A 24,827-nucleotide genomic window follows, 5' to 3' on the forward strand; every position below is an offset into this window, starting at 1 on the left:
AGGAGGTCTAAGATTAAGCCATTGCCAGTGCAGAAAAACAGATGCACTGAGGTTGATGTTAAATTCGCACGCCACTATTTCTTACGGAAAAAAACAACAACCTGAGAGGTCGGGACATAGTCTACTATAAGTGACTTATTATGCTAACGTCTAAGAAAATTCCCTAGGTTCTCAAAATTAATCTTTTAGATTGTGCTGCATTGTTGTGAGCGGGGCATCTAGATTTTCTTCAAGGAGGTTTTACGACGGGACCAGTCTCAAGAAACTTATCTACTTTACGACTGAGTGACTGACTGAGGAAGTGCGCATAAGCCCATCTTCGGTCTTATTGAACATCCTCCTCATGTTCGAGGCTAAGTGTTTTTTTGTTTTGGGGGTTGTTTTTTTTTTTAATTACCTCCTTGCATTAAACCACCCTTCGGAGGCTGAGACTGGAGCGCCGTTTCATTTAAATTTCCCAGTGTCCAGCGCGCGCCTTCCGGTGGAAGTGACGCTGTTAGAAAGCAGCATTACTTTGGAACAACTTAGGGATCAGCGTGTTGTGTATTGCGGCTGAGGTTCAAGCCGTTTCTTCTGCGGTCATGGTGAGTACGGAGACGAATCCATAGTACGTGGCTTACGGGTACAAAGAAGGAAGAGACGCTCCGAGCCTGTGTTTGTCTCCCTGCATCACGCGCATAGCTTTGGGGATGTATGGCCTTGTTCTTTTTTCTAGGTTGTAAGAGGTGCACCGCATAATCCCTGGTGATATTAGTAGCCAAAAAAAGACCAGAAAAAGAGGAGTCTCTACGTGAAGAACCAGACGAGAAAAGAAGTAGGGACGGACAAATAAACCAGAAGAGGACTCCAGGGAAATTTATTATAGAACTGCAAAATCAGTCTCAAATATAGCCTTTTGTATCTCTCACTTTTTCCTTATGTTTTATGTATGCTTTTTTGCATGTGATAGGAGAAGCATGAAGATGCTTTTGTGGTGCTTTAAAGTTAAGGAAAACGTCTAGTAGATTTCTTTATCCATAAGGACAGTGTAAGCCAGTACAGTACTGTAGAATGGTCAAGCAAAATGATGAAACGTGTTGCATTGAAAATGATTCTAAAACGTTTTATTTACGTTTTAGGTATAGGCCTTCAGTGAAATGTAGGGCAGGCATTTAAAACGTAGAGGTAAGGTTGAGCTGTTCCAGTCTTGGGTGCCAGCATATTTATTTCATATCATAGAGCCTAATCTACTACTACAAATCATTTCTATAGCGCTACCAGTCGTACACAGCGCTTCACAATTGAACATGAAGAAAAGACAGTCCCTGCTGAAAAGAGCTTACAATCTAAATCAGGACAGACAGGACAAATAAGAGATAAGGGAAGGGCAGATAGATAGGACACATAGGGAAAAGGGACTATTGAAGAGAGGAAGACAAGATAAAGGTTACGAGCAGGTGACAGGTTAGGAATTGAAAGCAGCATCAAACAGGTAGGCCTTTAGCCCGGATTTGAAGGCGGCCAGGGATGGAGCTTGATGTAATGGCTCAGGAAGTTTATTCCAGGCATAAGGTGTGGCGAGAATAAAAGGAATGGAGTCTGAAGTTAGCGATGGAGGAGAAGGGTGCAATTAGGAGAGATTTGCCTAGTGAACGGAGTTCCTGGGAAGGAGTGTAGGGAGAGATGCGGGTGGAGAAGTAGTGAGGGGTAGCAGAGTGTACTTATAGGTTAATAAGAGGAGCTTGAATTGTATACGCAAACGGATAGGGAGCCAGTGAAGTGACTTCAGAAGAGAGCTGAAATGGGCATAGCGACTTTGGCAAAATATTAATCGTGCAGCAGAATTTTGAACAGATTGAGGGGGAGAGAGAGATGGCTGAGTGGAAGACCTGTAAGAAGCAAGTTACAGTAGTCCAAGCGAGAGGTGATGAGAGTGTGGATGAGGGTTCTGTTAGCGTGCTCAGAAAGGAGAGGATGATATTATAGAGGAAGAAATGACAGGTTGTAGCAATCTGTTGAATGTGTGCAGAGAAGGAGAGGGAGGAGTCGAAGATGACTCCCAAGGTTACGAGCAGAAGAGACAGGAAGAATGAGCGTGTTGTCGACAGAAATAGAGAGTGGGGGAAGGGGAGAGGTTGGTTTAGGTAGGAAGATAAGGAGCTCAGTTTTGGATATATTGAGCTTCAGGTGGCAGTGAGACCTCCAGGCAGGAATGTCAGACAGGCAGGCAGATATCTTGGCCTGGATTTCTGCCGAGATTTCTGGTGTGGCGAGGTAGATCTGGGAGTCATCAGCGTAAAGGTGATATTGAAAACCATGGGCTGAAATCGGAGCACCAAGGGAGGAAGTATAGATGGAGAAAAGGAGAGGTCCTAGGACAGATCCTTGAGGTACACCCATTGAGAGTGGGATAGAGGAAGAGGAGGATCCACCGGAGCGTACACTAAAAGTACGCTGAGAGAGATAAGAAGAAAACCAGTAAAGAGCAGAGTTCTGAAATCCAAGTGAGGATAGCGTGCCAAGGAGTAGGCTGTGATCAACAGTGTCAAAAGCAGCAGAAAGATAGAGAAGGATTAGGATAGAGTAGAGGTCTTTGGATTTAGCCAGGAAAAGATCATTGGAGACTTTAGCAAGTGCTGTTTCAATTGAATGAAGGGGGCGAAAACCAGATTCGAGTGGATCAAGAATAGCTTGAGAAGAAAAAGTCGAGGCAGCAACGGTGGACAGCACATTCTAGTATCTTAGATAAGAAAGGGAGGAGGGAGATGGGGCAATAGTTGGAAGGAGAGGTAGGATCCAGAGAAGGTTTTTTGAGGAGTGGGGTGACTACGGCATGTTTGAAGGCATCAGGGACAGTCACAGTGGAAAGTGACAGATTGAGGATATGACAGATGAAAGGGGTGACAGCAGGAGAGATAGTGTTGAGTAGATGAGTGGGGATAGGGCCGGTGGGGCAGGTGGTTAGTTTTGAGGATGAAAGAAGAAGTAAAGTTTCTTCAGTGATTTCGAAAAAGGAGGCAGGGGTAAGAGGGTTGAGAGAGTGGATTAAGGGAAGAGGGAGTGGAGGAGAGCTGATTGCGAATTATAAGTTTAATCTTGTGAACCTTATCGTGAAAGTAATCAGCCAAAGTCTGGGGAGAAAATGAAGGGGGAGTTGGAGGAGAAGGCACTTTGAGGAGAGAGTTTAGCGTGGCAAAGAGACGTCGAGGGTTAGAACCAATAGAGTTAGTCAATTGGATATAGTAATCCTGTTTGGCAAGTTGGAGAGCAGATTGGAAGGAGGTCAGCAAGAATTTTAAGTATAAGAAGTCAGCATGGGCACGAGATTTAAGCCAAAGGCGTTCAGCAGAGCAGGCACAAGAGCGTAGATAGTAGGGGTCAACCAAGGCTGGGGTTTGGTACGTTTTACAGGACGAGACACGGGAGGAGCGAGAGTGTCCAGAGTAGATGACAGAATAGTATTATAGGAAGAGACAGCCTCATTGACTGATTTGGTTGATGTAGCAATAGAGAAAAGATTAGAGATACTGGAGGACAGGGTAGAAGGGTTAATAGCCTGTAGATTCCTAAACGTGTTGGTTAGAATAGGACAGGACTGAGGAGGCGGGTGTCTAAGTGTGAAAGTTAAAAAATGATGGTCAGATAGGGGAAGAGTTGAGGCAAGGAAATTGGAGGAGAGCAGTTTGAGAAGAATACAAGATCAAGACAGTGGCCATTCTGCTTAGTAGGGGCAGTGGAGCACAGTTGAAGATTGAAGGAGGATGATAATCTAGAGCAAAAACGGCCATAAACCTCTCAAGTGTTCAGTAGCCAGCCACAAAGGGGTATGTTTAATTTTTTATGGTTATTTTTGCTGTTGGAAGTTCTTAATATGTAATAACAGCAAAAGCTGTTCACAGATTGTTGTGTGTGCCCATCATATCGCTCATATTTTTAGAACAGTAATATTCTTTGCTATTTATCTGTCTTATATTTAATTGCAATTGTCTTCCCCCCCCCCCCCTTGAAGAGGTGGTAGATGTACCTATGCTAAATATCAAAGTGAAGTGACAGCATGCAGTAAGTACCATTTGCTAATCGCATTTTATGATCCATGCCCAGTTCTTGCCCATACTTTGGTAAACAGCTAGTAGCGGTTACTGCAGTCTCATGCTAAATCTGTACGAGGTGCTTAGTATACTTTAGTAAACGGGCTGTAAAGGGAGGGAGTAGGAAGTTGACTACCAGTTGTTGGTCTACCCATTGTGACTACCTATTAAGTGGTCCTTTCATGCAGTATCCTCTGTTTGTCTAATCCCCTGAGCAAGCTTGGTTTTCAGAACTGACACAATAAATGATATGGACTAACAGGAGTTTTGCTGTCTCTTGCACCTAAGCCTGTCTGCTGAAATACTTAGAGAATAATTCGATTCCTTGATTATCACTGTGTTGTGGCATCTAATACACTGTTTTCAATTTGGCTTCTTTTCACATACAACAGTAAAACAGACGTGAGGTTTGAACTCCGATACTGCTATTTATTATTCTAGTCAAGACAAGTACACAGAACAGACACTAGGAGTTTTTCAGGGCCACATGACACACCATCTCTTCTCCCCTTGCACAAAGGAACAATCCCAAAAGACTTGCCATTTAAAATACTTAATTGGCAAGAATTGGCCTGAGTCAGCAATATCAGAAAATACTTCTGAGACTGCTGACTGAGGCCAGTTCTGCCACTACTACTTACTCTAGTACAGTAGCTCTCAAACCTGTCCTGGGGTACCACCGGCCAGTTAGGGTTTCAGGAGTGGCCTAGTGGTGGACTTTGGTCCTGAGGAACTGAGTTCAATTCCCACTTCAGGCACAGGCAGCTCCTTGTGACTCTGGGCGAGTCACTTAACCATCCATTGCCCCAAATAAGTACCTGTATACAATATGTAAGCCGCATTGAGCCTGCCATGAGTGGGAAAGCGCGGGGTACAAATGTAACAAAAAATAATGAAATGTGCATGAGGCAGACTTACATGCCTGTATCTCTATTATATGGAAACTAGCCGTTAAGCCCGTTAAAACGGGCAAGTATTGGTATGCTCTATTTTGATGTATAACTCCCTTCCCTCCCTCCCAGCTCCAAGGCTCGATTCCCTCCCAGCTCCAAGGGCCCCCTCTCCGTCCCTCCCAGCCAGCTGGAAGGCCCCCCCTCTATGCATCCCTCCCAGCTCCAAGGCCCCCCTACTTCTGACCTCCCATGTCCAGCATCCTCCCTCCCAGCTCCAAGGCCCCCCTACTTCTGACCTCCCATGTCCAGCATCCTCCCTCCTTCCCTCCCAGCTCCAAGGCCCCATTCCCTCCCCTCCCAGCTCCAAGGGCCCCGTCCAAGCCAACTCCAAGGCTCCCCTCCGTCCCTCCCCTCCGTCCTCCTTCTGAGCATTTCTCCTGCCTTCTCCACCCCCCCCCCCCCCCCCGAGGTCGCCGCTACCGCTCCCCCCCTCCACCCGGGCCCTCTGTTCTACATTTAACTTACAGCGCTGAAACCGCAGGCAGATCAGTTGCCGTCGGCCTTCCTTCTCTGCCTGTGTCCCGCCCTCGTGTGACGTAACATCAGCGAAGGCGGGACACACAGGCTGGGAAGGAAGGCCGACGGGAGCTGATCTGCTTGCGGTTTCGGCGCTGTAAGTTAAATGTAGAAGAGAGGGCCCGGCCTGGTGGAGGGGGTTGGCTGCAACCTTGGGGGGGGGGGGGGGGGCGGCGGCGGCGACCTGCAGGGGGGTGGGAGCAGCAGCGGCGACCTCCAGGGGGGAGCGGTAGCGTCAACGTCCGTGTGGCAGTGACTGCACTCCTCCTCAGCGCAGAGTTTCCCTCTCTGTTCCGTCATCACGTCTTGACATGGGGGCGGGACAGAGAGGGAAGTCTCTACTGCGCATTTGCAGGTGAGTCGGTCACTTGCCATTTATATGTTTGATATTTCTCATGCACATTCATTAAGGCTATACTGAAAACACAAGTAGCTAGTGGGACAAGTTTGTGAATTACTGCTGTAGAATATGCAGGCAAACTTTTTCTTCTGTCTCCTACATAACCTACACTCTTGTCTCCTTACACATGTCTCCGGTTTGTACAAGTACCAGGATCCAGCTATGTGGTCTATCCAGGTGGAGGGGGTAGGCAGGTGACCACCAGGATCCATCCATAGCACCTGTCTGCTTAGTCTTGGCATGGTGCAAGAACCACAGTTACAGTATTTAAGAACTGGAAGTATTACTCTGTGATGCAACCACACCTTGAGAATTGTGTGTAGTTCTGCTCACTATCATTAAAAAAAAAAAAATAGCAGAATTAGAAAAGGTACAGAGAAGGGTGATTGAAATGATAAAGGGGATACAATGACTTCCCCTCTGAGATTAGAATTCTTCAACTTGGAGAAGAAACAGTTGAGGAGAGGTATAATAAAAGGTCTGTAAAACAAGACTGGGTGCCCAAATGGCAGATGACGTTTAATGTGAGCAAGTGCAAAGTGATGCATGTGGGAAAGAGAAACCCGAACAATAGCTACATAATGCAAGGTTCCATAATAGGAGTTACCGACCAGGAAAAGGATCTAGTTGTCATCGTTGATGGTACATTGAAGCCCTCTTCTCAAAATATGTGGCGGCAGTAAGAAAGCAAATAGAATGTTAGGTATTAGGAAAAGAGTGGAAAACAAAAATGAGGACATTATAATGTTTTTGCATCGTTCCATGGTGTGACCACACCTCGAATATTGTGTTCTATTCTGGTCACAACATCTTAAGAAAGATATAGTGGAATTAGAAAAAGGTACCAAGAAGGTTGACGAAAATGATAAATGGGATGGGACAACTTCCCTATGAGTAAAGGCTAAAGCAGCTAGGGCTCTTCAACTTGGAGAAAAGACGGCTGAGGGGGAGATATGATAGAGGTCTATAAATGAGTGGAGTGGAACAGGTAGACATGAATCACTTGTTTACTCTTTCCAAAAATACTAGGACTAGAGGGCACGCAATGAAACTACAAAGTAGTAAATTTAAAACCGGAGAAAATATTTCTTCAGTCAATGTGTAATTAAACTCTGGAATTCTTTGCCAGAGAATACAGTAAAAGCGGTTAGCTTAGCAGGGTTTAAAAATGGTTTAGATGGCTTCCTAAAATAAAAGTCCATAAGCCATTATTAAAATGAACTTGAGGAAAATCCACTGTTTATTTCTAGAATAAGCAGCATAAAATGTACTGTTTTGGGATCTTGCTAGGTACTTGTGGATTGCCCACTGTTGGAAACAGGATGCTGGACTTGATGGACCTTCGGTCTGTCCCAGTATGGCAATACTTATATACTTAACATACATTGGTTTTATTACTCTTTCAAAAATACAAAGACTAGGTGGCATGTAATGAAGCTAACTAGTATATTCCAAAACAAACTGGAGAAAATTCTTCATTGAACACATAATTAAGTGCTAGTATTTTGTTGCTGGAAGATATGATAAAAGCAGTTAATGTAGCCAAGTTTAAAAAAGGTTTAGACAAGGTCCTGAAAGAGAAAAGGCGTACATTTTTTATTAACTAGGTAAAAATTTGAGATCAGTAGCATGTAATTTACTTTTTGGGACCCTGGACTGGCCAGTGCTGGAGACAGGATACGGTACTTGACGGACCTTTGGAGTAACCCAGGATGGTAATTATTACATACTAGTAAAAAAAGGCCCGTTTCTGGAGCCAATGAAACGGGCACTAGCAAGGCTTTCCTGTGGCCCCCCTGCCCCCCCACCCGTCATCGATGTTGGTGAATTGGTCCGCCTCCGCCCTCAACGTCATAACGTTTGACGCGAGGGTGGTGAATTGCTCCGTCTCCGCCCTCAACGTCATAACGTTTGACGCGAGGGCGGGGCCCAGAGACTGTGTTTTTCGAGGCTTCAGAGCTTCGAACATACGAACCTTGGCTTCAGTGATGTCAGAAGCCAATAGAACGTTGAGGGTGAGTTTTATAGGGAGCAGATGGGCGTGGCTGAGTACAGAGGGTGAGTAGTCCCAATAGTAGCCTAGCCTACCAGGACGACAGGAGTTCAGGGCTTCACTGCCACAGATGGAGTGAGCTTCAGAACTCTGAGGGGGGATTTTATTTATATAGATTCTTTACATGTGCTTCCAAAAAAGTATAGGAACACTGGTATAGCAGAAATTAAGCACTAACAATTTTACAAAGAACTATTAGAGCAGCAAAGTTCATTCAAGATGATACACCAATGTGTTCCCCCCACCCCCCATTTATAATCATATGCCCCTGCCTTACAGCCCTACTGCATTCAAAAATATTCATCAACTCTTTAGTACAAGGCTAAAACACACTTGCAAATGTTAATCTGTTAGCCATAGTTGAACAGCTGCTTTGATTTAAAGCTATGACTGTCATAGAAATTCATGGATTGTACAGGTAATAGAAATGGAACACTTTTTTTGTTTTTTATTCTGTTTTATGTCTCATCTTTAAAAGTGGACTAACATGGCTACCACTTTATCCAAGATGGATTGTACAGCAATTTCATAGGAACAAATCTATGTAGAAAACTTATAAACTGTTACTACTCCAAATAATTCTGAACAATCAGGATAACAGCGTATCCTAAATTCATAGAAGGGAGTCTTTAATCTGTGGAGTCTTTATTCTGTTGAATCAGAGTTTGCTGTCCTGGGATGCTGTTTCTTTGAATTTTACAAATAGCTTAATTCTTCTTTCTCTTAGACTGAGCCAGAAGTGAACCCCAAGGCATACCCCCTAGGTGATGCTCAGCTCACAAAGACGCTGTTAGACTTGGTACAGCAAGCATCCAACTACAAACAGCTTCGAAAAGGAGCCAATGAAGGTAAGGCCTGTTGTGAGGAATTGAGATGGCACAGTAATCCCACTTATATTGCAAGATCATGAAAGCAGGGTAGTTACCGTATTTTTCGGACTATAAGACGCACTTTTTCTCCCAAAATTTGGGAGGAAAATGGGGGGGGGGGGTGCATCTTATAGTCCGAAGGTAGATTTGGCTGGCTGGCAGGCCGCCCGCCCTCCGAGTTTGGGATCGCCCTCCCCCCGGCCCTGTCACCACTTCTCCCTACTCACGTCACGCGATCTTCCCTGGTGGTCTAGTGACGTCGGGGCAGGAAAGAGCCCCCTCTTTCCTGCCCAGCGCGCTGCTCTCCATCCTCCTGTATGCAGCCTGACGGTCTCGGCGAGATTCAAAATGGCCGCCGAGACTTCAATTCTCGGCGGCCATTTTGAATCTCGACGAGACCGTCAGGCTGCATACAGGAGGATGGAGAGCAGCGCTCTGGGCAGGAAAGAGGGGGCTCTTTCCTGCCCCGAAGTCACTAGACCACCAGGGAAGATCGCGTGACGTGAGTAGGGAGAAGTGGTGACAGGGCCGGGGGGAGGGCGATCCCGAACTCGGAGGGAGGGATTCGGACAAGACGCACCGGAGCACCTAGATTTTAGAGGAGGGAAAAAGGAAATTTTTTTTTCCCTATTTCCCTCCTCTAAAACCTAGGTGCGTCTTATGGTCCGGTGCGTCTTATAGTCCGAAAAATACGGTAATTGTACTCCCTTAGGTAACATTAAGCATGTAGATAAGGCTTCATGGGCAATTCCAGTATGTGCATATTTATTCTGAACATTTGACAGGTCTGGAAACGAATAGCAGTAACAAATTTCAGGTTAATACCTGTGTGAAGATTGAATGTACTAATTAAGGGAATCTGAAGCTATTAAGCTAGTGAAACAAGTCTGCCTCGTGTTCGTGGTTTTATCTTTTACTTGAACTGTAAATCCTTGAAAGAATGAGTGATATGTGCTAAATCACTGGGGGGTATTTTCAGCCTCTGTTTTGGAGCTCAAATGGATAAATTAGGTCTTAAATCTGGCAGACATATTCTTCGTTAGGCTCTGGAAAGAGAGGAGCCACACCAAGGCCAGGGAATTAAGATGTGTAGGTGTGGGGAGGAAGGGGGGCTGGAATGGGAGGTAAGGGGAGGGGAGAACATAAAATTAAAAAGTCAGTTAGCGGAAGGTATTCGATTTGTGATTACAGGGGACTGGTAATTATGTTGCTGTTCACATGTTATGATTAGAGGTGGTTATTGCAAAGATGATGTGTATAAAGTAATGGTTAATAGATTACCACATTTTGTACATCTCAAATAGAAATGAGCGTAATGTATGTAAAGACCTTCTGTTCTGACATTAGTAAAGATATTAAAGATTAAAAAAAAAAAAATATTATGATTTACCATGTCAAATGCACTGGATAAATCGAATTGTAGAAGGAGAATGTTGTTTCCAAATGAGATTTCCTGTTTAAATTTGGATATTAGAGTGAGTAGGACAATTTCTGTACTGTGGGCTGGACAGAAACCCGATTGCGATTCATGTAGAATGGAGAATTTTTTTATAAAGTCGAGTTGAGAGGTCACCCTGTTTTCCATCAGTTTAATTAGCAAAGGGATGGAGGCGACAGGGCGGTAGTTGGTGACATCACTCGCTGGCTTCTTGGGGTTTTTAGGTATTGGTGTAAGTAGTATATTGCCATGTTCAGTAGGGAATAAACCTTGCTGTAGCAGAAAGTTCAGTTGGGAGGTGAGATCTGTAATAAAGCGTTCTGGGGCATCTTTCATTAGGTAGTTGGGACATGGGTCAAGATGGCAGTGAGATTTGGAGAGCTTGGTGATCGCCAAAGAAACTTCATTAGTGGTGAGGAGGGTGAAATGGTGCCTTCTGTGTTTTTGAATGCATGTTATTTGTGGCTAATTTCATTATCTTTTTAGTGTATTGTTGCCCTTTTGCCAACTTGTATTTTCAATAGAAATATTCAACTAATAAAGGTAACACAATTAAAATGTAATTATTAAATTTTATTACCTCATAAAAATACCAGAAGGGAATCAAACTGGAAAATATCAAACCACTAATACGAAAGCCACTTTGAAAATGAACGGTTTGTCTTGCAGCCCTGATATAAATTTGTATTAAATCAAAATGGACCTCAAAGCCTCCTAGTGAGATAATTCTAGGCAGAATTCATTCTTCCAGATGGGTGCTTGAGAAGCACCAATCTGGGAGCATGAATTCTGTCTAGAATTATCCCAAAACAGTACATTTTATGCTGCTTAAAATAAGCAGTGGATTTTCCTCAAGTTCATTTTAATAATGGCTTATGGACTTTTATTTTAGGAAGCCATCTAAACCATTTTTAAACCCTGCTAAGCTAACCGCTTTTACTGTATTCTCTGGCAAAGAATTCCAGAGTTTAATTACACACTGACTGAAGAAATATTTTCTCCGGTTTTAAATTTACTACTTTGTAGCTTCATTGCGTGCCCTCTAGTCCTAGTATTTTTGGAAAGAGTAAACAAGTGATTCATGTCTACCTGTTCCACTCCACTCATTTATAGACCTCTATCATATCTCCCCCTCAGCCGTCTTTTCTCCAAGTTGAAGAGCCCTAGCTGCTTTAGCCTTTACTCATAGGGAAGTTCCATGGGCGAAAGCGCATGAGGCCACTGCAGATTGCCCTGCTCCATCAATGGTCTCCGATTTCCCAGGAATTTCAACGCAGACTAACGTGGCTCCCTGCGGCCCGGCACAGTATGGATTGGTGGCTCTCCGATAGGATGCCGCGACAAGGAATGCTGCTCGCGCTTCTTTCTTGTTGCCGGGTGATAACGGATGCCAGCCTTTTGGGCTGGGGAGCGCATTACCAGGGCAGCTATGCTCAGGGCCAGTGGACACCCGTGGAAGTCCATCAGTCGCTTGGGACTGAGAGCGATATTCCAGGCTATGGCCTTCCACAAGACTCTGAAGGGCCTTGCTGTCCGGGTTCTGTCAGACAACACAACAGCGGTGGCCTACATAAATCGTCAGGGCAGCACTCAGTGCAGGGCCCTCACCGCGGAGGCTGCTCAGATTTGCCACTGAGCTGAGCTCCACCTGCAGCTTCTGTCAGCAGCTCACATAGCAGGTCAGAGCAACATGCAAGCTGATTTTCTCAGCAGGCATCAAATCGACCCAGCAGAATGGGAACTGGCAGAAGAAGTTTTTCTTCAGATTTGTGCCAAATGGGGGACTCCCGGAATGGATCTAATGGCGTCAAGTGCAAACGCCAAAGTTCCTCGCTTTTTCAGCAGACAGAGAGATCCTCACTCGGCGGGGTTGGATGCACTGGCTCAACCCTGGCCCTCGGGCCTCCTGTATGTGTTCCCTCCTTGGCCCTTGATAGGGCGAGTCCTCCTGCGGATTCGGCTGCACCAAGAATTGGTGATTCTCATCACTCCAGATTGGCCAAGGCGTCCGTGGTATGCGGATCTCCGTCGGATGCTGGTGGAGACTCCACTTCCTTTGCCTCGAGTGCCAAACCTGTTGGTTCAAGGCCCAGTGACCATGAAGGATCCCTGCCGATTTGGTCTTACGGCTGGCTCTTGAGAGGGCGCAATTGAGAGATAAGGGCTACTCTAACAAGGTCATCTCCACTCTCTTGCAGACCCGCAAGCGGTCTACTTCCGCAGCCTATGCTCGGATATGGCGTAAGTTTGAGGAGTGGTGTGTCCCAAAAGAGGTCACACCCACGTGGGCTACGGTCTCGATGGTCCTGGACATTTTGCAGGATGGCTGCAAGTGGCAGCGTTGGCATGCTACCGAGGGAAAGTCTCTGGCTTGTCCCTTGCTGCTTATCCGAACATTGCCCGTTTTCTCAGAGGGGCGCTTCGGCTCCGTCCTCCTGTGCGGTTGCCTTGTCCAGCCTGGAACCTGGGGCTGGTGTTAAAGGCTCTCCAGCATTCGCCTTTCGAGCCGCTTAAGCGAGCTTCGGAGAAGGATGTGACTCTCAAGACAGTCTTTTTGGTGGCCGTTACATCAGCTAGACGCGTATCTGAGCTTCAGGCGCTGTCCTGTCGAGACCCTTTTCTACAATTCTCGAAGTCCAGAGTAACGGTACTTACAGTGCCTTCCTTCCTGCCTAAAGTGGTTTCAGCGTTCCACCTAAACCAGCCCATTTTTCTTCCTTCCTTTTCTAGGGAAGACTTTCCGGATTTCTTTGGGCAATTGCATCTTTTGGATGTCCGCAAGGCTCTTTTGCAGTATCTACAGATGTCAAATGACTTCAGGACTTCTGATCACCTTTTTGTATTGTTGACAGGTCCTCGACACGGGTGCCCGGCCACTATTGCCCGTTGGCTCAGGGAAGTCATTTTTGCTGCGTATCTGCTGTCAGGACAGTCTCCGCCTGAAGCGCATACCACAAGAGCGATTTCCTCTTCGTGGGCTGAAACGGTGTCCTTTCCATATCATCATGCTGATCAATCCATAGACTGGTGGGTTGTGTCCATCTACCAGCAGGTGGAGATAGAGAGCAATCCTTTTGCCTCCCTATATGTGGTCATGTGCTGCCAGAAACTCCCTCAGTATGTTCTCTATCTCAGCAGGTGGTGGTCACACACAGCAGCAGCTCTGGCTAGGTCTCCAAGCCTAATTTTTAGGTTTTGTTGAGTGCCTGGGGTTGAGGGCTCTTCTTGAGCAAGTGCAAACCTGGTGGCGCCAGGTCCCTCCTTTTCTCCCCCCTCCCGCTGGCTCCGTTTAAAAAAAAAAAAAAAAATTTTGGACGTCCTTAAAGGCGTTTATTTCGACGTTTATTTCGACGTTTATTGCAGCTACTCACTGGGACACCAGGTCGTTACAGCTCGGAGCGAGAAGCAGGTAATTTTTACCTTTTTATAGCGGGCAGGGGGTTCCCCGATGATCTCCACGTGGCCTATGGCGTCGGAGGGCGAGGGCGCGAAGAATCGCTCCCCGGACCGCGTGTGCGCTTCTAGCGGGGATGCGGGGGTCTTAAAGTCTGATTCGCCCTTGTTGGGTGTCAGTTCGGAGGCCGGTCAGTATCCCGGGTCTTCCTCCGGTGCGGCGTTTTTTCCCGCCATAAACGCCCATCCCCCGCTGCTCGCCTCTGCCATCTTGGCCGGCCACTCTGCTCGGACGGCTTCTTCTTGGGCCGCCCTTGAGCTGGGAGACGTTCATGCCATGGCCGCCCTTGATTTGGGCGACAGCAAAAAAGCGGCTAAAGTTAAGCGCCGTTTTTCCCGCGCGGCTCCTTCGCGGAATGTCGCGCCGGACGCCATCTTGGATGCGCAGCATGTTTCTCCCCCGCTCTTGCGAGCGCCGGTTGAGGGTGCGTCTAGGGCTGTGGCCCAGGCTGCGGAAGTGCACAGTCTGGGGGGTTTCTCCCCAGAGTTTGTTTTGCTGCTGCATCAGGCCTTCCTTATGCAAAACGCTGCCCCTTCTCCCTTGTCCGATAAAGGGGTTGAGGCCCCCGGAAGTAAACGCCCTCGGGTGGATTCCCAGGCCTTAGAGGACTCTGTTTCCTCTGATGTAGATGAGGGCAGCGTATCTGAGTTCTCCCAACGGTCCTTTGGGGATTCCTTGGAGGAGACGGATACCCGCTCGGATGGAGCGGATGACCCCTCTGCAGCGCGGATCTTTCGCTCAGAGGATTTGCCCAACCTGTTAGTGCAGGCCATGAGCATTTTGAAGATTTCCTCTCCAGAGGACGTCTCTCCCTCAGCTCCTGTTGGCTCCGCCATTATGCTGGGGACGAAGCGCCCGCCTAGAACCTTCCACGTGCATGATGCCATGCACACCTTAATTTCGGCTCAATGGGATGTCCCAGAAGCGAGCCTCAAAGTGGCTAGGGCTATGTCCCGCCTCTATCCTTTGCCTGAAAGTGAACGGGAGGCCTTTCTTTGGCCTACCGTGGATTCTTTAATCACTGCGGTGACTAAGAAAACGGCGTTGCCGGTGGAAGGTGGCACGGCCCTAAAGGACGCCCAAAACAGAAGATTGGAGGCGGCCTTAAGGTCGTCCTTCGAGGCGGCTGCCTTAAGTTTGCAGGCCTCAGTTTGCGGCTCCTATGTGGCCAGGGCGTGCCTGACGATTGTGCAGCGGGCTTCCCCCTTGGATCCTTCCTTGAGGGCTGATTGGCCGGCCCTGGAATCGGGCTTGGCTTATTTGGCAGACTTACTGTATGATGTCTTGAGAGCCTCGGCTAAAGGTATGGCTCAGACAGTCTCTGCGCGGCGGTGGCTTTGGCTGAAACATTGGTCTGCTGACCACGCCTCTAAATCCCGCCTGGCTAGATTGCCTTTTAAAGGCAAGCTGCTCTTTGGGGTCGAGCTGGACAAAATCGTGACCGATCTCGGCACGTCTAAGGGCAAGAAGTTACCAGAGGCCAGGGCTCGGGCTAGTACTCGTCCCGGTACCTCCAGAGGACGGTTTCAGGAAGCCCGTCGGTACCGCCCGGGCAGGTCGGGCTCCTCTACCCCCTCTTCCTTCAAGAGGAATTTCTCCCCCAAGCAGCATTCCTTTCGCAGAGACCGCCGTCCCGGAGGTGCTCCCTCCGGTCCTCCCCCAGGGTCTCGTACCCAATGACGGGGCCTTGGTCCACGCCCCAGTGCACATTGGAGGACGGCTGTCCTCGTTTCTGGGCGAGTGGACCACAATAACTTCAGACGCTTGGGTGCTGGAAGTCATCAGAGACGGCTACAAGCTAGAGTTCTGCCGACCCTTAAGAGACGGGTTTGTACTCTCTCCCTGCAAGTCTCCGGTCAAAGCTGTGGCAGTGCAGCAGACCTTGGACAATCTGATCCGCCTGGGTGCGGTCGTTCCGGTGCCAGAAAATCAGCTTGGCAAGGGACGTTACTCCATTTACTTTGTGGTACCAAAGAAAGGAGGTTCTGTACGGCCTATCCTCGACCTCAAAGGGGTCAATCGGTCCTTGAAAGTTCGGCACTTTCGCATGGAGACTCTCCGCTCTGTTATAGCGGCAGTGAAGGCAGGGGAGTTCCTGGCATCCTTGGACATCAAGGAAGCGTACTTGCATATTCCCATCTGGCCTCCTCATCAACGCTTTCTGCGTTTTGCAGTCCTGGGCCGACACTTCCAGTTCAGAGCCCTCCCGTTCGGGTTGGCTACTGCTCCGCGGACCTAAGTTCGGCACTTTCGCATGGAGACTCTCCGCTCTGTTATAGCGGCAGTGAAGGCAGGGGAGTTCCTGGCATCCTTGGACATCAAGGAAGCGTACTTGCATATTCCCATCTGGCCTCCTCATCAACGCTTTCTGCGTTTTGCAGTCCTGGGCCGACACTTCCAGTTCAGAGCCCTCCCGTTCGGGTTGGCTACTGCTCCGCGGACCTTCTCCAAAGTAATGGTGGTCATCGCGGCCTTCCTGCGAAAGGAAGGAGTACAAGTCCATCCTTATCTGGACGACTGGTTGATCCGAGCCCCCTCTTATGCAGAGTGCGGCAAAGCTGTGGACCGGGTGATTGCTCTTTTGAGCTCCCTGGGGTGGATCATCAACTGGGAAAAAAGCCAGCTGCGCCCGACTCAGTCCCTGGAGTATCTGGGAGTTCGATTCGACACCCAAGTGAGCAGAGTGTTCCTGCCGGACAATCGGATTGTCAAACTTCAGGCTCAGGTGGACCAGTTCCTAGTAGCCTCTCCAATTCGGGCTTGGGACTACGTGCAGCTGTTGGGCTCTATGACGGCCACGATGGAAGTAGTGCCCTGGGCCAGGGCTCATATGAGACCACTACAACACTCTCTGCTGCAGCGCTGGACTCCGGTGTCGGAGGATTATGCTGTGCGCCTTCCCTTGGACCCAGCAGTGCGCAAGGCGCTTTGCTGGTGGCTGAAGACAGACAAGTTGTCTGCAGGGATGCCTCTTGTGACCCCGGAGTGGATTGTCGTCACGATGGACGCCTCTTTGACGGGCTGGGGAGCCCACTGCTTGGGAAGGACAGCGCAGGGGCTCTGGTCTCCTGCAGAGGCAAAGTGGTCTATCAACCTCCTGGAACTCAGAGCCATTCGGTTGGCGCTTTTGGAGTTCCTCCCGGTACTGGCGTTGAAGCCAGTACGGGTCCTGTCAGACAATGCCACGGCTGTGGCCTATGTCAACCGCCAGGGAAGGTACCAAGAGAGCCCCTCTAGCCAAAGAAGCCATGAATCTATGCCAGTGGGCGGAAGCGAACCTGGAACAGCTGTCAGCTGCCCACATTGCCGGAGTCATGAATGTCAAGGCGGACTTTCTCAGTCGCCATACCTTGGATCCCGGAGAGTGGCAGTTATCGGCTCAGGCGTTCTTGGACATCACGAAGCGCTGGGGCCCGCCGAACCAAGATCTGATGGCGTCATCGGCCAATTGCCAAGTGCCGCGCTTTTTCAGCAGAGGACAGGACCCTCGATCTCTGGGAGTAGATGCTCTTCTCCAACAGTGGCCGACACAAGAGCTTCTCTATGTGTTCCCGCCCTGGCCCATGTTGGGCAGGGTACTAGACCGGGTGGCAAAGCATCCGGGCCGGATAATCCTGGTGGGTCTGGACTGGCCCAGACGTCCCTGGTATGTGGACTTGATCAGGCTCTCAGTGGACGACCCTCTGCGGCTGCCAGTGGAGCAGGGCCTGTTGCATCAGGGTCCCGTGGTGATGGAGGATCCCTCCCCCTTTGGTCTTACGGCCTGGCTATTGAGCGGCAGCGTCTGAGGAAGAAGGGCTTCTCAGACAAGGTCATCGCCACTATGCTGAGAGCGAGGAAGCGCTCTACTTCTACTGCTTACGCCAAGGTTTGGCGTACCTTTGCAGCGCGTTGTGAAGCAGGCTCACTTTCTCCCTTCACTGCTCCAATTTCTTCAGTGCTGGCGTTCCTGCAAGAAGGTCTGGAGAAAGGCCTATCGCTCAGTTCCCTTAAAGTCCAGGTAGCGGCTCTGGCTTGCTTCAAGGTCCGCCTGAAGGGTGCTTCCCTGGCTTCGCAGCCAGATGTGGTACGTTTTCTCAAGGGAGTTAATCACCTGCGCCCTCCTCTGCACTCAGTGGTGCCTGCGTGGAATCTCAACCTGGTGCTAAGAGCCTTGCAGAAGCCGCCTTTTGAACCCTTGTCGAGGGCATCTCTGAAAGACCTGACGTTGAAAGCAGTCTTTTTGGTGGCTATCACTTCAGCCAGAAGAGTTTCCGAGCTCCAGGCACTCTCATGTCGAGAGCCTTTTCTGCAGTTCATTGAGGCAGAAGTGACTATTCGCACAGTGCCTTCCTTCCTGCCCAAGATTGTTTCTCGCTTCCATGTGAATCAGCAGCTCTGTCTCCCTTCCTTTCGTAGGGAGGACTATCCAGAGGAATACTCTGCTCTCAAATTTCTGGATGTGAGACGAGTCATCATCAGATACTTGGAAGTGACCAATGATTTCCGGAAATCGGGTCATCTGTTTGTCCTGTTTGCAGGTCCTCGTAAGGGTCTGCAGGCTGCTAAGCCTACAGTGGCAAGATGGGTCAAGGAAGCCATTGCAGCGGCTTATGTGGCCGCGGGGAAGGTGCCGCCTATCCAGCTGAAGGCTCACTCCACTAGAGCTCAGGCGGCTTCGATGGCAGAGGCCGGGTCCGTCTCCTTGGAAGAGATTGGCAAGGCGGCAACTTCTCCAGGCATTACCGCTTGACTGTGGCTGCTCGGGCGGAGGCCCGGTTTGGAGCTTCAGTGTTGCGGTCAGGGATTTCAATGTCCCGCCCTGGGTGAGTACTGCTTCGGTACATCCCACCAGTCTATGGATTGATCAGCATGATGATATGGAAGGTAAAATTATGTATCATACCTGATAATTTTCTTTCCATTAATCATAGCTGATCAATCCATAGCCCCTCCCAGATATCTGTACTGTTTATATTCTGGTTGCATTTCAGATTCAAGTTTAGTCTTCAGCTCCTGTTCAGGAGGACTTCGTGTTCAAGTTTTTTCAGTTGGATTCTTCAAGAGTTGAGACGAGTTTGTGTTACAGTGAGCTGCTGCATTCCTCTCCCCTCCGTTTTACGTGGCTGGATTGAGACACAAATTCTGCCGGCGCTCCCTCCCGCTTCGTGCGGCTGTAGGGCAGCTTTGTACCCCTCCCGCTTCGGCGGTGTTAGGGTTAGTCAGCTCCTCCCGCGGTTGCAGGATAAGCCAGATCCCCCCGCATCGGCGGGGTGGTGTCCCTCCCCCGCTCCGCGGGGATGAGCTGGACGGATTCCCCTCCCCCACTTGTGTGGGGATGAGCTGGGTTAATTCCCCTCCCCCGTTTTGGCGGTGGTGAGCTGGGCAGAGTGTCCCTTTGTGGGTGTAATTCTCTAAGTGTTGAGTCCTGCGGATGGAGCTTGGATATCGACATACTGAGGAGTTTCCGGCAGCACATGACCACATATAGGGAGGCAAAAGGATTGCTCTCTATCTCCACCTGCTGGTAGATGGACACAACCCACCAGTCTATGGATTGATCAGCTATGATTAATGTAAAGAAAATTATCAGGTATGATACATAATTTTATCTTCTCTTCAAGAGATCTGTCGTGCGGCTACTTGGGCGTCTCAGCTCTCATTTGTGCGGCATTACAGGCTGGATGTTGCAGCGAAGCAGGACATGCAGTTTGGAGCGCAGGTGTTTGCGCGCGGCATGGCCTGTTCCCACCCTACGTAGGGAGTGCTTTTGTACAACCCATCAGTTAATGGATTCATCTACTGCTGATGACAAGGAAGGGAAAATTAGGTTCTTACCTTGGTAATTTTCTTTCCTTTAGTCACAGCAGATGAATCCATGAACCCTCCCTGTCTGATTTTGTTTTTTGTTCAGATCTTTCATGCAGATATTGTTTCTCATTAGGAGGAGTTGAAGATCAGCTCTCAGAGTTTCTACATGCTGTTCTATTGCAGGAGGTTGAGTTTGTCCCTCCCTCCTTTGTGTGGTTATTGCTCCGGTCCTGGGGCGTTTGTTCACTGTGAGGAAAGTTTGTTATATTACCTTTCTTATTCATTCTGCTTTGGAAATTTCAAATACTGAAGGCAGATGGGGCTAGCCGTCCAAGGGTCACTGTGGTTCTTCAGTGTTCTCTATCTTCACCTGCTGGTAGGCGGATACAACCCATCAGTTAATGGATTCATCTGCTGTGACTAAAGGAAAGAAAATTACCAAGGAAAGAACCTAGTTTTCCCATTGATTATACGGTCGGGGACGCCCAAATCTCAACATTTAGGTCGTCCTAAATGTTGAGATGGTCGACCTTAGAGATGGTCGTCCCCGGTTTTCGGCGTTAATGGAAACCGAGGACGCGCATCTCAAAAACAACCAAATCCAAGGCATTTGGTCATGGGAGGAGCCAGCATTCGTAGTGCACTGGGTCCCCCTGACATGCCAGGACACCAACCAGGCACCCTAGGGGGCACTACAGTGGACTTCACAAATTGCTCCCAGGTGCATAGCTCCCTTGCCTTGTGTGCTGAGGCCCCCAATACCCACTCCTCACAACTGTACACCACTACCATAGCCCTAAGGGGTGAAGGGGGGCACCTGCATGTGTGTTCAATGGGTTTCGGGTGGATTTTGAAGGGCTCACATTTGCCAGCACAAGTGTAACAGGTGTGGGGTGGGGGGCCTGGGTCCTCCTGCATGAAGTGCACTGCGCCCACTAAAACTGCTCCAGGGACCTGCATACTGCTGTCAGGGAGCTGGGTATGATATTTCAGGCTGGCAAAAAAAAATTTAAATTTTATTTTAGGGTGGGAGGGGGTTGGTGACCACTGGGGGAGTAAGGGGAGGTCATCCCCGATTCCCTCCGGTGGTCATCTGGTCAGTTTGGGCACCTTTTTGAGGCTTGGTCGCAAGAAAAAATGGACCAAGTAAAGTTGACCAAATGCTTCTCAGGGACACCCTTTTTTCCATTATCGGCCGAGGACGCACATGTGTTGAGCATTCCCCAGTCCCGCCTTTGCTACGCTTCCAACACGCCCCCATGAACTTTGGTCATCCCTGCAGCGGACTGCAGTTGAGGACGCCCAAAATCGGCTTTCGAAATGCCGATCTGGGCGACCCTGAGAGAAGGACACCCATCTCCCGATTTGTGTCGAAAGATGGGCGCCCTTCTCTTTCGAAAATGCCCCTGAAAGTAGGCCAAGGTGGTATACAATGTACGATAAAAGTAAGGAATAAAGCACTCCATTGAAATAGGACAGGAATGACCCCATAGTAGGGCATACTCTCCAAACACAATATCTATGTAGAAATAGTAGTAACTGTTGACATTTCAGATTGTGGGAGGTCTCGTGGGTACCTAACCCTTGCTTTCCCCATAGGCTTGTTAGTGTTTTAAATTTGAATTGTAAAACTTTAATGACAGTTCTCCCCCTTTATAAACCCAGGCAAATGTGTTCTTATGAGTAAGGGGGCTACAAAGAGAGCACAACGTCAAGTGATTCCAGTTGGGCCAGTCTTGCCTGGAAGTAGCAAACAGTGGTCATTTAAGGATCGCAGCAACTGAGCAGGAGTAGAAGGAATGGTCAAATTCAGTGAATACCGAGGGACTCCCAGGCATAAAGCCTTGAAAGCCAGAATTAAGACTTTGGTTGCCCGTCCAATATAGGATGATAGTCTGCTGTTGAAAGTGTTTCAGTGAATAACATGTTAAATACTTCTGTGCTTTACATATGCTGTACTGTCACTTCATAGGAATGGAAATGTGTCCTTATCACCTTGGGCTACAATTTGTTGATCAACTTATCTGACTAACATAGCAATCTATAAATGCTAAATAGTAGTAGTAGTAGTAATCTGTTTAATCAACATTCTTAAATGAAATCAGATCTAGAATTGTGCCTTTGCAGTGTCACTGTTCCTATTCACTCTTATTTGATAATGTCACTGTTGTGGGGTTTGTTTGTTTTCTTTTTTTTAACCATTCTTTCCTTCTCCTTTCTGCAGCAACAAAAACACTGAATCGTGGGATTGCAGAGTTCATTGTGATGGCAGCAGATGCTGAACCATTGGAGATCATTCTTCACCTCCCATTGCTGTGTGAAGACAAGAATGTTCCCTATGTCTTTGTGCGCTCCAAGCAAGCTCTGGGGCGGGCCTGTGGTGTCTCCCGACCTGTAGTTGCCTGCTCTGTCACCATCAAAGAGGGGTCACAACTGAAGCCCCAGATTCAGTCTGTTCAACAGGCCATTGAGCGACTTCTGGTGTGAAGCCCATCTAATGTCGTGTGTGATATTTATAATGGCTCTGTCCCATTAGACTCTAAAGCTCTGTTATTTTGATAGATATGCAAATTTGCAATGAAAGGAAATGAGGAGCATTTTCAGCCCTGGCTGAAATTTAAAAAAATCCCAGGTATCGAACATTAAACTCATCTGTTCATGTAAATGCTTCACAACTTTTGGATTGTGAAAATAATAATCCAAATTTACACTGTATTCTTATAAATGGGAAGATTACCCACAGGTCATTATGGCTACTTATTTTACTAAATTACTCTGTATTTTTGTTTTTTGTTTAATTTACAATAAAATGGAAACCTACTTGTTCTGTTTAGTGGTGGGCAAAAGCATTGTTTCCCAACCTGTGTTAGGTGGGAAAGAGATTTTCTTCTGGCATGTGATTTCTTTATTTTATTTTTTAAATACACAGAGACCCCTGCTTAAAGTGAGAGCTTTTTCAATTATATGTCAATTAGAAAAGACCTTGAGGCCAATATTCAGACCATGGGAGTTAGCCGGGGCCAATCCCTGCGGTTGACACTAAAACCAGATATTTAATCAACCAAGGCGATATTCAGCACTGGCTGGTCACAGTCAAACTACCTATTGAAAAAGGTGTGAGCAAAATTCAAATAAATAAAATAAACTGGCCAAAGATTGGTGTGCCTTGCATACAGCCAAGTTTGACCACTAAAGTTAAGTGGCGATGTGCTGAAACTCGGCAGATAGCTGGTTATATCACCCGATATAACTGGCTAGCCACTAAACTGCTATATTCAACAGGACATGGCCAACCATGTCCCGCTGAGTATCAACAGAGAGCAGGCTATGTGGTATTTAACCGGCCAGGTGCTGATCCTGGCTGGTTAAATGCCTTTGAATGTCATTGGGGAGGGGGGAGGCTTGTCTCTTAAAATGAAGTGTCACTGCTGGTTCCTTCTGTCCTAAGAGTAACATTGAGGGGTTTAAGAGTAGCAAGGATTTATAAGACTATGGTTATGAAAAGGATTGAGCACACATTTTCAGTGTTCTCGCTACTTCTTGAATTAATTTGAAGGGGTGAGTTCTACGAAAAGATGTTTTCTGGATAAATGCAAGTGTTTTTTTTATTTTCAAGAATTCTATCAAACACTTTTACTGAATATCATATACCTTTTATTGTGAATTTCACACATCCTATGGCTATTTATGAAGACAGTCTGTTTCTGGTGTGAACTTTATTGTTGAAAAAATGTACTTAAAACAGGTTTTGGAACTCATCTCTCCAACTAGCCCTTATATTTTTGTCTTAAGGTTAACTGCCCTTGTAACCAGACCATCTGGGATGGGACAGCAAAGAAGTAGAAAAAGATAGCTTTTTAAACATTATGATGGTGGAAGTAGCAGATAACTGAAAAACAAAGTGTAGAAAAGAGACAGAGCATGGTTCACATGATCTCTTTCCAACCTCTACATATTTATAGTGATGTTGTCTTTGCATGTGTGTGTACCTTCTGGAGGAGAAAGGAGATGATTTTGAATAAAGCTGTATCTAAATCCTGTTTTGGAAGGAATGATAAGAGAGAGGATATAACACCCAAGGGTTAGCTATATAGTCAAAGTATGGATTCCATAGTGCCCCACATATCAGTTAAGAGACTTGTGGGTTATGCCCAATTAAGAGCAGGTGGAAATAGAATGCAGAGCGCTGCCATACAGGATACTGAAGAGCCAACTTCTCTTCAGTATTTTTCTGTCTAATAAGTGGATGGTCATAATCTGTGCAGCTCTGGATTGATGGTGGCTCCTAGCCTGTCCCACAGACCTAGTTGAGTTATTGGAGGTATCCATAGTTACATAAGTATTGCCATACTGGGAAAGACCAAAGGTCCATCAAGCCCAGCATCCTATTTCCAACAGTGGCCAATCCAGGTCATAAATACCTGGCAAGATCCCCCAAAAAGTACAAAACATTTTGTACTGCTTCTCCCAGAAATAGTGGATTTTTCCCAAGTCCATTTAATAATGGTCTATGGACTTTTCCTTTAGGAAGCCATCCAAACCTTTTTAAAACTCCGCTAAGCTAACCACCTTTACCACATTCTCTGGCAACGAATTCCAGAGTTTAATTACACATTGAGTGAAGAAACATTTTCTCCAATTTGTTTTAAATTTACTATATTGTAGCTTCATCGCATGCCCCCTTGCCCTAGTATTTTTTTGAAAGCGTAAACACGCTTCACATCTACCCGTTCAACTCCACTCATTATTTTATAGACCTCTATCATATCTCCCCTCAACCGCCTTTTCTCCAAGCTGAAGAGCCCCAGCCGCTTTAGCCTTTCCCCTTTATCATATTTGTCGCCCTTCTCCGCACCTTTTCTAATTCCACAATATCTTTTTTGAGATGTGGCGACCAGAATTGAACACAGTATTCAAGGTGCGGTCACACCATGGAGCGATACAAAGGCATTATAACATCCACATTTTTGTTTTCCATTCCTTTTCCAATAATACCTAACATTCTATTTGCCTTCTTAGCCACAGCAGCACACTGAGCAGAAGGTTTCAACGTATCACCAACGACAACACCTAGATCCCTTTCTTGGTCTGTGACTCTTAACGTGGAACCTTGCATGACGTAGCTATAATTCTGATTCCTCTTCCCACATGCATCACTTTCCACTTGCTCACATTAAACATCATCTGCCATTTAGGCGCCCAGTCTAGTAAGGGCCTCTTGTGATTTTTCACAATCCTCCCGTGATTTAACGACTTTGAATAACTTTGTTTCATCAGCAAATTTAAT

The 24,827-nt window shown here is 47.4% G+C and overlaps 1 protein-coding gene across 1 annotated transcript; it reads left to right on the top strand.

Annotated features, from left to right (window-relative positions):
* SNU13 (small nuclear ribonucleoprotein 13) lies at positions 1 to 23,580 on the top strand. Its single transcript, XM_030207757.1, has 3 exons — positions 1 to 584; positions 8,717 to 8,837; positions 21,765 to 23,580. Exons 1-3 carry the CDS (start codon positions 582 to 584, stop codon positions 22,025 to 22,027), a joined length of 387 nt encoding a protein of 128 aa, XP_030063617.1. The 5' UTR covers positions 1 to 581; the 3' UTR covers positions 22,028 to 23,580.
* Positions 23,581 to 24,827: the final 1,247 nt, after the last annotated feature.

Source organism: Microcaecilia unicolor, chromosome 1 (assembly GCF_901765095.1).
Source record: "Microcaecilia unicolor chromosome 1, aMicUni1.1, whole genome shotgun sequence".
NCBI classification, from domain to species: Eukaryota; Metazoa; Chordata; class Amphibia; order Gymnophiona; family Siphonopidae; genus Microcaecilia; species Microcaecilia unicolor.